The sequence below is a fragment of the Chironomus tepperi genome, unplaced genomic scaffold (genome assembly GCF_022539635.2).
Source record: "Chironomus tepperi strain 1889 unplaced genomic scaffold, CSIRO-AGI_Ctep_v1 contig_13, whole genome shotgun sequence".
Lineage (NCBI taxonomy): Eukaryota > Metazoa > Arthropoda > Insecta > Diptera > Chironomidae > Chironomus > Chironomus tepperi.
This window is the reverse complement of record NW_027226135.1, coordinates 704121-722763: the sequence shown is the minus strand read 5'-3', so window position 1 is coordinate 722763 and position 18643 is coordinate 704121. Positions and strand designations below refer to the sequence as shown.

Here is an 18643-nt window from a genome sequence, read left to right as displayed (position 1 = left end):
TTGCGTATCCTCATTTTACGTCCATAAAAAAGTGTATTTCTATCTATTCCAAAAATTAACCCCTTTTTTGCCTCAAAAAATCACTGAAAAATCTCATCCAACCTCCCCCAACATTTGCGTACCGTAATCATCACCGTAACAGCAGCAAAGGATTCCTTTTTAGAATTAACAAATAAGCATTAGGCCATTAAAAAAGTTAATGACCAGAAAAACTGGCTGCAATTTTTTTTATTTTTTTTGTGGTTATGTTAAGCATGTCAATCCCTTTTTAACGATATCATGATGATAGTTTACTGTGTTGTTGTCTATTTCTGAGGGGAATCAGCTCTAAAAAAATAAAGGAATTTAATTGCCATGAAAAAAAAACTTTTTTAATGAGTTGAGGATGAAATGTAATGACCGCAATATGACCACAAGATTTAGTTTGATGACTAAGTTGAATTTGGATTGATTAAGGAAGAAGGAAGGAGATGGAAAGGAATCAGCAGTTGCTTGGGTGACTTTTGTGGGATTTTGAGATTTTTAGGGGGAAAATTGGAATTTTGGATACAATATTGGGGATAGGAAGGGATGGTTAGTGATTTTAGATTCATATGGGAGAATTTGCTGCTTTGTTGAGGATTTTACTACATTTTTCAAGAAGTCTAATGTAAATTAGTCTTGAAATCAGCTTAGATCGATTAGTAACAATTATAGTCAAGTCAGATTAATCCATGAGAGCTAATGACTCACCCGCAATCTTTGTTAATCCTTCATAAAACTTCAGACCGTTCAAAATAATCATTTGTTAGGTTACCAACACTCTAATCAATATCTACGGACCTTACATGACTCAATTCGACTTATAATTCGGCTTACAAGACATAAGAAAAATTAAACTTCGTATAAAGACTTAACACCGGATCAATAACCAATAGCATGATCCGTGTAGTACAACCTAGTCTAATTTTGGTAAATTTGACTCAAAACTTTTAATTTAGCTACTTTTAAATTCTATTCGAAAAAATTCAATTCAAGAACAGCATGATTTCTAGTTAGTTCCATGAATCTAGCACCATGAAAGCGCATCATGTCTAAGTCACTTGAGTCTGATGTTGGATATTAAATGGATTATCCTACTTATGTTATTTCACCTAAATTCTCAACAATCTTCAATAAAACACATAAAACTCATCCAACTCACCATTAAAACTTCTTCTTATTCATCATGTCCAATGCCCACCCACATAAAACTACATCATCGACTACAATCAAAAAATTTATTCACTTAATGAAAATAAAACAAAGCATGCAGCACAAAAAAAAGAGAAGTTCTCATGAAAATCTGTTCATGTCTATGCATAGAAATTTTTCACATTCTGTCTTCATTCATCTCAGCACAGCTCACAAAAAAAAAAAGTTTATTCTGTCGCATCTCATTCCATGCTGAACATAAGGCAGTATTTATATGTATCAGTTCCTCACAGCATGTTTTACTGCTTCTTATATCATATAGAAGTACATTGTGCATGAATATGTTTGAGAATAAAAAAGGTAGGAAGGATGTAAATATGATGCTGATGGGAAAATATACAACAATGAGGAACAATTTTTTGTGTACGGAATGGAAATTGAAAATAATTAAAAGGGCGGAGTTCAATTATTCAATTTGGATGAGACATGAGGATTTTTTGGGGGATTTTGGGGATAATTGGTGATTTTTTGGGAATTTGGGCCTTCTTGGGCACTTGGTAGACTTGCTGGATGATCTGAACTAGGTTAGACACTTGCAGGATGATCTGAACTAAATTAGACACTTGCTGGATGATCTGAACTCAGTCAGACACTTGCTGGATGACCTGAACTAAGTTAGACACTTGCTGGATGATCTGAACTAGGTTAGACACTTGCAGGATGATCTGAACTAAATTAGACACTTGCTGGATGATCTGAACTCAGTCAGACACTTGCTGGATGATCTGAACGAGGTTAGACACTCGCAAAGCTCCTCAAATGGCATTTGATAGCTGATTTCTATCTATTGCCGATTGTGGCTCAAGATGCCATTCTTTTTTGACAATATCCCAATAAATCAACATCCTTGACACCTCCCCGCGACTTCCTATCCAAAAATCACCCAAAAAGAACCTCATCCACAGCCAATCCAAGTCAAACTTTAAAACCCTCCATGAAAAATCACCTCCAACTTTAATAATATTCTCAAATAATGTTTATTCAACTTCATCGCACAAGAAGAACGACACCAAAAAAAAAAGAAGAACTTAAGCAGACACAACGAAAGAAAAAGAGTACAAAAATATTCAATTCAGCAAGAACTGAGATATAAATTCAAATAAAAAACCACCAAAGGATCATCATAAATAATCACTGAACGTGTCTAATATGTTTTTCGTCTTATTTCTTAAAGGGAAGTCAATCCCGGGGAGTGCATGGGGGTGCGGTTGGGTGTCTGTGAGTCCATAAGTCCTGAGGTTCCCTAACAGCATCTAAAGTTGGCCTGAAGAAGCCAAAATGGCTGAAATTGATCAATTTTGTGACAAAAAGTGCGAATCCCTGCCATGTGCTGCCCGGGTCTACATTCCACACTGTGTGAAATAGAAATATGAATACCAAATATTGAATACGACGAAAAATGACACAAAAAAAGAGTGTCCATCAAGTAGAACGGTGACATAACGAGTTTAGTGAAACACTTTATATGGGTTTTTTGTGCTAATTTGTGAAAACAAGAAAACAACTTTTAAAAATTTTGTGAAGGTTCCTGCACCGAGATATGAGCATTTAAAGTTGCATTTTTTGATGTTCTGGATGTCAAAATGTAACTCCAACATAACAGCACCAAAAAATTTGAAACTTTGCAGGTTTTTTGTGCAAACCATATCCAGTAAAATAAGCCAAAAAAAATTTTTCAAAAAAGTCCCACTGCAAAGTTATATCCATTTTTCTATTTAAGTGCCGAAAAAGTAGTCAAAAAATCGGAAAATTTTCACTTTTTATTATGTGAAATCTACAAACCTTCACCAAAATTCTTTAAACTTCACCTGTTTTTTGTGCAAGAGTTACCTAACAAAATAAGCATAAAATAATTTTTGGATATAGCTTATATGGTTAGATATAGCAGTTTTCCCGTGCAACCTAAGGTCAAAAAAATTAAACTTTTTGATAATTTTGCATGCAAATTACGCCAAACTGTACCAAAATTATTTAAAATTCGCCTGATTATTGTGCATATGTTACTTAGTTGAAAAAAAATTTAACTATAGCTAATATATGGAAATATAGCAATTTTTCATTGCAAAAAAGTGAAAAAGTCAGAATTTTTTTTACATTTTGAGCTCTAACTTCAACAGGAATTAACAAAATTTTTTGTAACTTTGTCTAATTTGTGTGCATTTATTAATAATTAAAACAAAATAGAAAGAATTTTTGAAAAAGGTTTATTTGCAAAATTATACCAATTTTTATATGTAAAGGAGTAAAAAAAACTAGTAAAAATCGCAATTTTTCCAGATTTTGAACTCTCAAGACTGCAAATCTTGATAAAAATTTATGAAACTTGGCCAGTTTACTACTTATAATTTGTGTTTTTATGAAAAATAAAAATTTATTTTGGAAGTGCCATTGCTGAAAAGTTACAGCAGATTTTTGAGGTAAAGTAGCAAAAAAATTGACAAAAAATTGCTACAAATGGCTATATTTCCATATATCAGCTATAGTTAAATTTTTTTTAATGTTTTTATAACTAAGTAACATAGTAGGCGAATTTTCAATAATTTTGGTAAAGTTTGGCGTAACTTGCATGCAAAATTATCAAAAAGTTTAATTTTTTTGACCTTAGGTTGCACGGGAAAACCGCTATATCTTACCATATAAGCTACATCCAAAAATTATTTTATGCTTATTTTGTTAGGTAACTCTTGCACAAAAAACAGGCAAAATTTAAAGAATTTTGGTGAAGGTTTGTAGATCTCACATAAAAAAGTGTGAAAATTTTCCGATTTTTTTACTACTTTTTCGGCACTTAAATCGAAAAATGGATATAACTCTGCAGTGGAACTTTTTTGAAAAAATTTTTTTGGCTTATTTTACTGGGTATGGGTTGCACAAAAAAACAGCAAAGTTTCAAATTTTTTGGTGCTGTTATGTTGGAGTTACATTTTGACATCCAGAACATCAAAAAATGCAACTTTAAATGCTCATATCTCGGTGCAGGAACCTTCACAAAATTTTTAAAAGTTGTTTTCTTGTTTTCACAAATTAGCACAAAAAACCCATATATAGTGTTTCACTAAACTCGTTAGGTCACCGTTCTACTTGATGGACACAAAAAAAGATGAGAAATACCAAAGGACATTTTCTTATTCCATTTTAATGGCAATGAATTTTCAATTTCAAGGAGTCATACACACATAGCTGCATACTACATACTACATATGTTTAAAATAGATTTTCACAAAAAATCGATTCCTTTCTTATTGCTGTGTGACAAATGTTCAGGAGGGATTTTGTTCCTTTTCTGCTTTTCTTCTTTGTCTTTTGAGTTAATCTTTCTCGTGTGGTTTTTTGAGAGACATTGGAATGAGGATGAATTATGGAAGGATATTGAAAGAAAATGGAATGAATATTCTAAGGTTGAACAAACAATCGATTTTGGATATGGAATTTTTGTACTTTAAAGGATAAGTGCTTGAGTATGAAGGAATTGTGGCTTATTCAGAGTCATCCACCTCGTTCAGATCATCCAGCAAGTGTCTAACCTAGTTCAGATCATCCAGCAAGTGTCTAACCTAGTTCAGATCATCTAAAGAGTGTCTAACCTGGTTCAGATGATGTGGGAGTGCCTTGATGACTACGTAACGGTTGATTTTGGTCCATATTTACGGCGTAGACTGTTTTTATCAATTTAGATCAGTTTTGGGTCAATTTTTGGTTTGGATTTAATGTAATTCGTTATCTTTCGTCTGCGAAACATCAATACACATCAACTTTGATTCTATTTTGAATTTTGTATCTAAATTTGAGGTTTAAACTCATCCAAAAGCTTGAATTCATGCAACATATTCAGTCTACAAAATCACAATCAAATAAACAAGCATTTCCATCCTAAAATAAGCTCAAAAATACCCAAAAATCCCCTTAAAAAACTCCCAAATCATCCATTCCTTAAATTTTATGCTCAATTTCCAAATAAGTACCCCAAAGAAAGAAGCTCAAACTTTCATAATCATTCAACTCAAGTACACCTTCATAAAATTTTATATCCTCAAATTTTTTTATGCTCTATCCATAAAAAGTTGCTTACTTTCTCACAGAAAATTCTATTAAAAGACATCCAACACCAATAGCCAAAAAGCTCACACAACAAAATATTTTGTTGTTTGTATCATCCCATCCAGCACAGTACATTCCATGCCACAACATCCAATAGTACATTCCATGCCACAACAGCATATCCAACGACTTTCTGTACATACACAAGTCACAACAATTTCTTTACTCTAAATATAAGCAAAAAATTCGTAGCAAGCACAATAAAAAGGGGTAAAAAGCTGCAGCATAAAGCTCCTTACACTAGCACATGCACAAAAACCGATTGTAAGGACGACGACGAAGCGCAATTGCTGCCGAAGGAACCGACATTGAGTATAAAAAAAAAACTGCAAGGCTGCTGCACAATTCGTCGAGATTTTGCAGTTGTATTTGTGCCTGTAGCCTGCAATGTCTGGTGTGGGAGCCACAGTCAGCCAAGTAAGCTGATGAGTTTATTTTATTATTATTTTATTGTTATTTTGCTGTGTACAGAAATACAAAAAAATTATTTTTTTTGTGTGCTGTTGTGTGCTTCGGGGATGGATTTTTATCCCAGGCGCATGGCTTGCACTTTTTTTTCTCTACTTTTTCTGCAACTTCGGCATTGCTTTTTCTTCGGAGAATATATAGAAAGGGCGGGATAGCAAAAATGCTATTGCTGCTGCTTTCTTTGCTTTTTTTACTCTTGTCGGTGCACACAAAATAAAATAACAATTTATAGAATAAAAAAGGAAATTTTTGTTTTGTTTATGTGGATGGGGAATGGAGCGCTGTTTTTTGGGGACTTTTTATGGTTTCTATTAAGGTTTCCTGAAGTTTTGGTCCCGACAATTCTTGAAACCAAGACCACATTGGGTGTCAGGATCCCTTAGGTTCTATTCACCATGATGCAGCATGTATTGATTGAGTATGCTCAAGATCTCGCTAATTTTGATGAATATACTCATTGTGTTTTAAGTTTAAGGATGCAAATATGGTCGACTGTCTTATGTTGCAAGAATAACTACTGATAACTTTGAACTAGTTATTAACTGGCATGGTTAGTGCCAAACAGTTGTTTTTCTCCTTAATTCTCACAGCAACAGTTATCATAAATTGAAGTCAATGCATAAAAGACTGTATAAACAACCTTAGGACACCAAGATGTTCGGATTCCACTATGAATTGCAGGTCTAAAGAGTGTAGTACAACAGAAATCGCAGTGATTCCATCTCATAAAGCTAGACTCTTCAAACTTTATATGGAGTTGATTCTAAAACCAGTTATTGATGGAAGACCCTTAGTTATTTCAAAATAGCCAAATAAAAGCTATGTTTGGTGCTAAGCACGGCATTGAAACTACACTAGATAACTGCATTAAACACTCAATATTGTCTTCTGTCTATCAAGTCTGAATATGATAGAATGAAGGAATTGACAATAGAATGGAGAGTCCTAGAGTCAGTCTCCATTGACGTCGTGCTTTTGGACTCCAGCATCACCTACTGCAGGGATTTATTGTAAGAATTTAGAAGGATTTTAGAAGGATGAGGTTCGGTATTATACTCTTGACTATGCTTGTAGTATTGGTCATCTAAGTGACTAGTTGAACCACAATTTGTTCAATAAAACCAGAAAAGTATTTCTATCCTCTAAATGAGTCAGCAATCTGCATATAAGACAAACTGCCAACTCCATCAACTCTCCATGTTTCCCACCCAATCATGCTACACAGCACAAAACAGCAGAAATTTATATAAATAAAATATCATAAAAAACATAGCTTGCGCTGTATTGCAGTTTTCAACAAAAAAAGAACACGAATAAGAAGAGCAAATGCTTCTGCTGCTGTTATAGCTACTGCATGTTGCCGCCCTTGCAATAATAATAATATTATAAAATAAAATAACAAACAAGACAGCAGAATTTCTTGCTTTTATTTTGTGTGTGCATTCACAGTTTTTTCTCCCATTTTTTGTCGGAGCCAGAATGTCTGGGATTGGAGCTTTCCTTGATTGTGTATATATGCTGCACAATGTATGCAACAATGACGCCTTTTTGGAGTATTGTTGTGTATTATATTGTTTTATTATATACTTTTTATTTTCCCTACAAAAAAGGGATTTTCTTATTTCATATAACGACTATTAGTGTTACTTGTTATTGCTCTTCGTGTTGGTGTTCCTTGCTCTCTCACTCTATGGATTCTTATAGTTCGGTGTAGTATTGTTGTTGTTGTTTGAGTCGAGAAGGAGATGGTTTGAAATAAATGTGGATTAATCTGGATTTAAGGTAATTTTGGGATGATTTTTGGAACTAAACTCGATCTAGACTCGACTAGACTCGACTAGACTCGACTAGACTCGACTAGACTCGACTAGACTCGACTAGACTCGACTAGACTCGACTAGACTCGACTAGACTCGACTAGACTCGACTAGACTCGACTAGACTCGACTAGACTCGACTAGACTCGACTAGACTCGACTAGACTCGACTAGACTCGACTAGACTCGACTAGACTCGATATAGAGTCAATTTAGCTCAGCATAACTAGACTCAGCTCGACTCTATTTGACTTAGCCCGACTATATTTGACTCCGCTCGATTCTAGTTGACTTAGCTCGATTTTATTCAACTCAGCTCGACTCTATTGAACTCTGCTCGACTCTAATCGACTCTGTTCTACTTAGCTCGACTCTATTCGATTCAGCTCGACTCTGTTCTACTTGACTCGACTCAGCTCGACTCTATTTGACTCAGCTCGACTCTATTCGACTCAGCTCGACTCTATTTGACTCAGCTCGACTTTATTTGACTCAGCTCGACTCTATTCGACTCAGCTCGACTCTATTCGACTCAGCTCGACTCTATTCGACTCAGCTCGACTCTATTCGACTCAGCTCGACTCTATTTGACTCAGCTCGACTCTATTTAGCTCAGCTCGACTCTATCCGACTCTAGACTCGACTATGGACTCAAATTTGATTAAAACTGTTCAAAAATTGATAAAATTCACTCAAAAAAAACTTGAAAAATTCCAAATAATCCCTCAAATCCCAAGGATACATCCAGTGATTCTCACCCAACCTCACATTTCCATCCACCATTATATTTAAAAAAAAACTTTCATTTCATTATTATATTTTTTATCTTTACTCATTTACTTTTTTTCATGATATTATTACTTCCTCTTATTGTTGTTATTCTCACAAATATTCTCGTCCAATTATTATTCTTATTCATCCATTCAGCTCTTCTTCTACATGTTGTTATTATTGCTGCTGTGTGTCTTATTTTTTCGTATCTCTCAACAACACAGCAATAAACTTTACCCCACACCCCACCTTACCTTCGTATCTATCGAGTGTGCTGTAAGCAGCAAGCAAGCATCGGCATCAAGCAGCTTCGGTTTATATTGTGCTGTTCTCCTCATTCCACCCGCATCGCATCGCATCATCGAATATACACAAAATATATAAATTTTTATGTTGTTGTGTGTTGCTGCTCGAGCAGCACAAGCTCTGTGCTGTATTTTTTTTTACCGGAGCAGCAAGAAGCACAAGAAATAAAAAACATAACAACAAGGCGAAGCTTTGCTATTGCTTGTTGTGCCTTCGGATTCTTAAACCTCTCCCACCCTCCCCCGTTGCCTGCTTGTGCTGTATACATGTGCTGTACATTCTTTTATACTTAAGTTTAGTTGTGTTGTGGCAAAACACTAAACAACATCAATTTTGAATATTTTTTTACTTTTTTTTTTGTTGCCATTTTTGGTGCTGATGATATTGCTGCTGCTGATGCTGCTGCTGTGTTGTGTGTCGGGGGTGAATAAAAAAAAAATAAGAGAAAATAAAAAGAAAAGGAAAATATTTTTGTGTGCAATTTCTTGAACGCTTACAGCACAACAGACATAAGCTTTTCGAGCTTTGGTGCTGTTAGGGTTGTGAAAAAATTAATATTTAGAAAATATATTGTGAAGAATTTTGAACTGTAAAGTGGAACTGGAAGTTTTCTTCTTTCTTGAAGGGAATGAAAATTTGAAGGAAATTTGAAAATTAAAAATTGGAAAAAATTAAAATTCAATTAAGAAAATTTTAGTGACAATAAAAATTAATGTGAAGTGAAATTTAAAAATTAAAAGACAATTAAAAACGTTTTAAAATTAATTCTGAGAATTTATAAAAAATGGAAAATAAAAATTGAAAATAACAAGAAAACTAAAAATTCAAATTTAAATAGTGGAAATGAAAAATAAGAATAAAAAATTTGATTCGAATTTGAAAAAATAATAATTAAAATTTAATGTTAAAAAACATTCTTAAAGTGAAATAAACTAAATATTCAAAATGTGAAGATGAAATTTTAACTTAATGAGTTCAAGTTAATTGAAAAAATTAAAAAAGTGCTAAAATTGTAACAAAAAATAGACTTGGTGATTTTAATTTTTTTTAATTAAAAATTAGGATGAAAGAATTTTGAAACTGAGTGACTAAAAAATTACGAAATTTTTTTAAAAAGTAAAAAGTTGAGTGAAATTGAAAATTCTGTTTAAAATAATAAAAAGTGCAGAATAAAGTTTTTAAGAATTAAATTAGAAAAGTTCTTGAAATTTCAAAATTTAATTTAAATTTAGATTGAAAAGCATTAATGAGAAGTTTGAATTATTTAATATTAAGGAAACCAAATTTTAATTAAAAAAATCTTAAAATTATCAAAAAAATTAATTAAAACTCAACATAAAAAAATGAAACATTACAATTAAAATGTGAAGTAATTCTGAACAAATAGTTAAAAATTCCATTTTAGAATTACAATTTTTAAATTAAAATACACAAAATAAATAAAATTAAAGCAAAAATTCACTCAAAATATTAATCAAAAAACTATTTAATGGTGCTCATGTAATATCTATGACTGATAATATCTATTTAAGTAAAATAATTCCACATTAAAAACATAAAAATTAAAAAAAAAGACTCAAACCCTTAAAAAAATAACTTAGTTATAAAATTAATGTGTAATACTTTTGACTAAAAATTAAATTAAAGTAAATGAGGAATCATAACAGTGAATTTGAAGTAAGTTATTAGTTATGTGGACCAAAAATATGTTCAAACTTGATTAACTTGATTTAAATTTTCATGATAACGAATTTTTGTTCACTTGGGAGTACTTGCTGCTGTGTCCCGACAAAAACCTCAAAATTTCGCGAATTTTCAAAAATTACCATACAAATTTTAGAATTTATTAGAATTTATATTGAAGTTCAAGCCTTGGACTGAATAACATTAATAACATTAATTCGCTTAATCCAAAATTAAAATTCTAAATTAAAATGTCAATTTTTAATATTTTTTTGAGTTTGAAAAATTGTGAAAATCATAAAATTTTGTTCAATTTTCTGGTGAATTTATGATAAATTTAATCCAAAATTCTTTCAAAATTCTCTCAAAATTCTCTAAAAATTCTTCACAATTTGTCCAAAAAGTAAAGAAATTGGTCTAAAAATCAAACATTTATCCACTAAATTCATCCAAAATTGAGTTCAATTTGACTAAAATTTGATTTAAATTTGACTAAAATCTTAAAATGATCTAAATAGAAATAATGGCTTTAAATGGATCATTCATACAGAATTGAACCAAATTTAGCACTAAATGAGAGTCACGACAGCCTTTAGTCTGATTTTTGATCAATCAACCAATTTGCAATATTCAAAAAATAATTAAATCACTCCAAAAAATCACCACAAAATATCCAAATTCCCTCAAAATTCACTCACAACCTTCACAAAACTATCCCACCGTCCAAAATCTAACACCTCACACCTCCAATGAACTTTCCCTTTCAAGCCTATTCACACGATTAAAATGTAACTTTCACACCAAAATCACATCATCAAAAAAAAAAAAAAAATGCAAATCCATTCCACAAACACTAACCACATCCACTATCCAAATTGTTCATATATGAATGAGCATCCATACCCCTTTAAAATTCAGTGTCAAGGACGTTATTTCGCGTTGCGTTTTCCAATTTTCATTGAATAATATTAAAATTCACACACACACACACAAACACACAAATATTTTTTACATAAAAGTGCGACTCCGTCGAGTACGGCCAGTACGGCAAGGCAGCACACACCACATAAAAAGGCTGACACATAAAAAAAACAAATTGAGAATGAAGCACCAAAAAAAGTTGAGTATATAATAGTAGGCATATGTACAGCATAGTCGTGCGTCTGACTAGCCGCAACGCAGTCTGTGTGTGGGAAAAAAAATTCTCAATTTTCTCTTCTGTCTGTCGACTGACTTGAATGTGCGTATTTTTGACATTAGTTGGATATATCACACAAAATTTTCGCGCGTTGGCATTGACTTTGTGTGAGTTTTTGTGTCGGTACGCACTCGACAGACTTGATTTATGATGATATTTTTGGGGTATTAGATGTGATGAGTGTGAGAGTAGTGAGGGAATTAAAATTGGTTGATATTGGGGATGATTGGGGATTATATGCATTGTAATGTTGTGGTTGTTGGAGTGGATGGATGGTCGGTGCGTGGGAAAATTTGGAAAATTGTTGAATTTATTGGATTTTTTGCTGTATTTTGTATTCTGGCAGCGGAAAAAGCGACAATGGTCAAGTGGATAGAGCGTCGGACTGTATGGAGTGAAATTGCAGCTGTCAGCTCATTAAGCAAGCAGCTGGTCACGACATTTGGTGTAGAATTTGAATTTTCAAGTCATAATTGAGCCTCTGGGCAGCGTTGGATTAAGGAACAGACCTCTGGGCAACGTTGGATTAAGGAACAGACCTCTGGGCATCGTTGGATTAAGGAACAGACCTCTGGGCATCGTTGGATTAAGGAACAGACCTCTGGGCATCGTTGGATTAAGGAACAGACCTCTGGGCATCGTTGGATTAAGGAATGGACGTCTGGGCAACGTTGGATTAAGGAATGGACGTCTGGGCAACGTTGTATTAAGGAATGGACGTCTGGGCAACGTTGGATTAAGGAACAGACCTCTGGGCAAAGTTGGATGAAGGAATGGACGTCTGGGCAACGTTGGATTGAGGAATGGACGTCTGGGCAACGTTGGATTAAGGAACAGATCTCTGGGCAACGTTGGATTAAGAAATGGACCTCTGGGCATCGTTGGATGAAGGTATGGACCTATGAGCAGCGTTGGATTAAGGAATGGACCTCTGAGCAGCGTTGGATTAAGGAATGAACCTTTAGGCAACGTTGGATTAAGGAATGGACGTCTGGGCAACGTTGGATTAAGGAACAGACCTCTGGGCAAAGTTGGATGAAGGAACAGACTTCTGGGCAACGTCGAATTAAGGAATGGATCTCTGGGCAACGTTGGATTAAGAAATGGACCTCTGGGCATCGTTGGATGAAGGTATGGACCTATGAGCAGCGTTGGATTAAGGAATGGACCTCTGAGCAGCGTTGGATTAAGGAATGGACCTCTGGGCAACGTTGGATTGAGGAACAGACCTCTGGGCGTCGATAGATTAAGAAACAGACCTCTGGGCAACGTTGGATGAAGGAATCGGTCAGGAATTTGAAGTAAAGGGGGACAACAAGTAAAGAAAGGTACAAGATTGCCTTAAAATTGGGGATATACACCTTCATATGATCTGAAAAATGGATGTAAATGATTTAGCGACGGGAAAATGTCATTTTAGAATTTCTGCAAATTTAATTTGGGTTTCGGTCACACTTGCATATCCTGCATTTGTAGATACTGTACCTTATGGCTTGCCCAGGCCAACAATCCTCCTTATTGTGCCTGTAGAACTGCAATTTTGAACAAAATTCAAACAAACTCAAAATTGATCCTTAAATTTTATTTCAAATTCTTCAATTTTTTCAATTTATCCTCAAAAATTTTCTCCAATTTCTCATCCAGCACTTCCTCAATCTTCTTAATCAGCCTTTTTTCAATTCCTTTAACTTCATCCTTAATATCAATTCCAATTTTATGCCTCGAATTTGCAATTTCTCTCTCAATTTTGTCAAATTTTTCATCATTTTCTGCCCTTAAATCCTCAATATTTCCATTCAGCACTTCCATCTTATCCCCAACTGTCTCTTCAACCTTCCCGGAACTTCTGTCATTTAATAAAATTTTCACATCATTTTGTGACGTCTTAATCTTCAGCATTGAGTCTCTCAGGTCATTTTGGGATCTCTTGATGTCACTTATCGATGCCTCAATGTCACTAAATGATGCCTTAACATGATCTTGTGTATATTTGAGGACATCCTGCGTAGATTTTGAGTCTTTTTTGAGTTCATTGACTTCTTTTGTGATGGAATTGACTGAAATGGCTAGTTTGTCTGTTGAGGATTTTATGGAATCTTGGGACAGCTTGGCTGCATCTTGTGTGGCTTTTAGTTGAGTTTGGAGCTGGACTAACTTGGCTGTCTGGTCGGAACTGGAAGTTTTCATCAAATTTGAGAGAATTTTGACTTCATTTTGTGTGGATTTTTGGTCAACAGCTGTTGATTCCAGCAGCTTTTTAAGTTCCAATTGTGAATTTTTGAGGGCATCTTGTGCTGCTTTTTGAGCATCTTGGGATGTCTTAAGCTTGTCTATGCTTAATGTGATACTTTTTAGAGATTCTTGTGCCTTATTTTGAGCTGTGGTCAGCTGTAGATTTGATGCTGCTTGAGATTTACTGAGATTGTCAATTTTGGCACTTAAGTCATTAAAGCTTGTTGCTGTTTTGGTCTGGAAGGCTTTAAGCAGGTCTTGTGATGACTTGATGTCAGTCAATGCTGTTTTGGTGTCTTTTTGGATTGTCTGGAGGGCATTAAGTGTCAATCCATGACTTTTGAGTTGAGTTTCGATGGCTGTTAAGGATGTTTTTAAGGCAGTCATCAAAATTTTCAGTTCATTGGACTTGACATCGATTGCTGTGACTGATGCCTTGACAGAATTTTGAGTATTCACAATTTCAACTGTCTTTGTGCTGACTGTGGTAACGGAAGTAGTCAATGCTGTCCTAAAAGCATCCAAATTGGCCTTAAGTCCATTAATGAGTGTCTTTAAGTCAGCCATTGGAACCTTAAGTCCATCAAAGCCTGACTTTTGAGAATTTTGAAGATTTATGCTTGCAACTCCAAGTTCCTTAAGCTTGGTTTCAGCTGCTGTTGTTGATGTTTTGATTCCAGTTTGCAGGACCTTAAGTTCATTGAATTTTGTGGCTATGTCCTTGCTGGTGCTGATTTGCAGGTTCTTAATTTCTGTAATTTTGGCATCAGCTTGAGTAACTGATGTCTTTAGAGCTGTCTGGACAGTTGTTAGTGCTGTAATTTTGGTATTAATTGCTGCATTTGAAGCTTTGAGCTCATTTTGTGCTGCTTGAATTTGAGTGATTTTTGGGGCATTGGCAGTGACTATGGCTTTGACTGCATTTGATGAGACTTTAATTTCATTAACTTGAGTCTTAATTTCAGCTGCGGAAGTGACGAATTTAGTTTGTGAATTTTTAAGGTCGTCAAAAATGTTGCGTTTTGTGATTTTGTGGATTTTGATGACGTCGTTGGGTATGTTGGGGATATTATTAAGGTTGTCTGTGACTTTGTGTGGATTGTCTGCGACTTGACTTGAAGATTCCTGTAAATTTGGTAAGTGTTTAGCTTGCCGACTATCAAATTTGGAATTTATGGGTTGAAATTGTAATGTTGTATGTCCATTGGTGTCATATGTCCGCTCAATACTAGTTAGTGATGAATACTCAAAGAAGTAGATGATTAAAATTGAAAATCTGAAGAGAGAAAAAATAATTTTATTAAAATTGCTATAATTTTTGTGAATTTTTTACAATTTTATGGGGTAATTTGAATGAGACAGTGTTGCTCAAACTGTGTGCTACGACAAACTAGTGCCATGACCCAAAATTTCCACATTTTGTACATTTATATTCCTTAAGAACGTCAATGTAATAAACAGAGTTGGCAGGACTTTGGAATCCGGACTCCGAAAGTCCGGACTCCGGACTTTTTGGAGCCCGACTCCACATTGGAGTCCTGCCAACTCTGTTAATAAATATGGTACATTTTGGTTACATTAGTGGTGTCATAAACTGCATCCCGTGTTCTGTCTCGGCCATTGCATACCACCAAGATGTACCGTGGCACAAAATAGTTTACACAACACTGGAATTTGAAATATGTTTAGGAACCGTTCACTTATTACGTTACACAATAACAAACTATTTTCAAAAATGAAGCGATTCTCGAAATTTTCACTGTTTAAATCAGATTCACACCCCTGAACGTAATGAGTAAGCGGTCACTTACAAACTTACATGTAAATATTCGACATTTTTAGTAATTTTTTAAAAAATTTATTTTAATTTAATAATTTCACTAAGAAATGTGGATGACTCTCTACTTTAATTTATGCAATTAATCTGAAATGATTTCTTTTATAACATGCTGAACATATGCTGATTAAGAATACAAAAAAAATCCCCGAGCGCTTCTATTATTGTGATTCTCACATGAATCACATCAGTTGTTATTGATAAGAAATTTTTATAAAAATTTCTCATGAACTCATCTTTGAGTTTTAAATTTTTAATTTTAAATTGTGACTAAATACCGCCAAACAATGCGATATTCATACACATACCGTCAATACCACCTAGTTTCTCTGCCTGAGAATGACCTCTAATGACGCAATTCCAAATGCAATACTGCTTCAATCAACAGCTTCCATCCAAGATCTATAAAGATGCTTGACGGGGTGCTTAGACTAGTAATTTGAATAAATTTTGACCAAGAACTTTTCTCCATAAAATTCAAAAATTATCAAAAATTTAAAATAAATCAAAAAAACTTCATTTTCCCCAAATTTTTACATAAAATTCCTTCATTATCAAGTCTCATACATCACTTAAATGTCTAAATAATCAGCTCCTAATTTAATCTCTTTGCGCCATCAAAAGCATTTAAAAAAGTAAGAAATTTTTCCCATAAATCTCCTCCTTTCACATCTTTATTATTACTTGACTTGACTTGCTCTTATTGCCGCTATTATTATTTTTTCACACTAAGGAAGTTGAACAATTTTTTCTTTTCTTTTTTCTTAAATCTTCCGTTTTTGATCTCCTGTGGGGCTTCAAAAGAAACTTGAAAAGAAAAAAGTTTACATGAAAATGTTTAAAGGCATACACAAAAGGAGGGAAGGGAGGAAGAAGGAAGCAGGAAAAAGAGAGAAAAGAATTTAAAAAATTTAATTATCACGCACTTGACTCTTTTACAATTTTATTAGGTTGATTTATTGTCATATATTATAATGGATTGTTGTGTTATGAGAGGATTTACGATGAGGTATGTGTTGAATTAAAGGGGGAAGAAGAGAGGAATTGAAGGTAAAATTGTGAGTGGTAGGGTGGAGGGTGAGATTGTGTATGGTGTGATTGGGGTGATGTTGTTCGAGGAATGCGAGAGTTAGGATGCGGTGAATCGCATATTTTGGAGTAAAAATTGGTCGGAATCAGACGTTATGATGCTACCAGAGCAACTGTGCATCCTTAAAAAGAGATCGAGGACCTAGAAACGAAGATTGAGCGACTGAGCAACTGAAAACTGAAGATTGAGGGTTGAGGACTGAGCGACTGAGCGACAGAGCGACTGACATGACTGAGTGACTGAGCAACTGAGCGACTGACTGAGCAACTGAGAATTTGAGCAACTGCGAGACTGGGCAGCTGAGAGTCTGAGCAACTGTGAAAATTGTGCAACTGAGCGACTGAGCGACTGAGCGACTGAGCGACTGAGCGACTGAGCGACTGAGACCAAGATTGAGTCCAAGACTAAGAAATCTCAGCGAAATTAAGTAAAAATAAGCAAATTGAGGCAAAATTTGACAAAATCTCAACAAAAACTGACAAAATATCTAAAAATCCGACACAAATTGACTGAAACTTGATGAAATTTTGTCAAAAATTTCTCAAAAATTCAAAATTTCGTCAGTTCCACCCCCACAACTACTCCTGAACCATCTCCAAAACCCATAAACCATTTCAAGCAAAAATTCAAAAATAAAAGAGAATTTTTCATAATTTATGACACAAATGTGAATGCGATTGTGTTGCGGATTCCTCTTGGCAGTCAAGACCTCTCCAAATAATCCCCCCAACCCCATACCCAACCCCACAAAAAGAAAATGATTATTGAACTTAAAAATGAGAACTTTCAAGTATTCATTTCGCATATTTATGGCCCATACTCGCATGCTTTATTGTTAATATTCATTTCACTTCACCGCAATGTATCATTTTTTCTCACAATTTATAGACATTACTTTTTTGCAGCAATAGCAACAAAAGAAAGCCATAAAAAAGTGAAAATTTTTTTTTTTAAATTTATTCCTTCATTTTTTTATTCTTTGAGTGCGGAATGGGAGCTAATGATGAAATTATTATGCTGTGAGAGTCAAAAATACGGTAAGAAAGATTTACAGGCATTTGATTTAGTGCGATGGGATGTGATGTACTCAAAAAATATATTTTGTGCTTCTTTTTGGAGGTCGTTTAAAATTTTTTTGATGCTATTTAATTTTAAAATGGGATTTTTTTGGTACTTGGGGGTGGTGGTTGGCAGGTGAGAAGGGAGGAATTGGGAATTGTAGACAGTTTGACTAGCAAAAAACGAGGAATTGATCAAAATTGTTGCAAAATGCTCAATTTTCATGAATTTTTAATTAAAAATTGTCAATTTTTGCTAAATTTTGTTCAATTTCAGGTCGAATTTCATCAATTTTTTCTCGAATTTCGACGAATTCTGTAGATTTATGCTGAATTTTTAACCACAAACTTGTTAAATTCTGGCAAAATTCATGAATCTCTAACTAAATTTTTGCAAATTTTGTTGATTTTCAATCAAAAATCTCAAAATTTGCCACATTTTGAGATTTTTAATGATTTTTTCGAATTTTTGGTCAATTATTTGAAATTTACTAATTTTTCTGCTGATGAACAGACTTGATGGACTCAACAGAATTGCTTGCAGGCATATAGTCAGCAGACTGCAGTAGACATTTTGCTTCAAGGTGCCACCTGGAAAGCCATGATTAGGCATCATTCCTGCCAATTATTTCCACTTCCATCCCAACTCTGCAATTCCAAGCCAATTTTCTAAATGAATAAATTTATTTACGGACATATTTGAGGTTAAATTGTTTATAAAAAAAACAGAAATGCTTCCAATTTTAGGTGCTGTTAAGGAAGCAACTGAAAGAAATAATCCAAAAAGATTTTATTTCCAAACTTTTTCCTCAGATTAATTTTTTCTCCCTTTTCCAAAAAAAAATTTTCAAT

The 18643-nt window shown here is 34.1% G+C and overlaps 1 protein-coding gene across 8 annotated transcripts in view; it reads left to right on the top strand.

Annotated features, from left to right (window-relative positions):
- FoxP (forkhead box P) overlaps window positions 1–18643 on the top strand; it is a 142871-nt gene that overhangs the window by 83447 nt on the left and 40781 nt on the right. Inside the window, exon 1 of one of the 8 annotated variants that reach the window (XM_070638877.1) lies at window positions 10273–10370. The exons of the other annotated variants lie outside the window; for them this stretch is intronic. Coding sequence (XP_070494978.1) covers window positions 10344–10370 — 27 coding nt within the window. The 5' untranslated portion in view covers window positions 10273–10343. Of the gene's footprint in view, window positions 1–10272; window positions 10371–18643 lie in introns of those variants that run through there. 8 annotated transcript variants of the gene reach the window in all.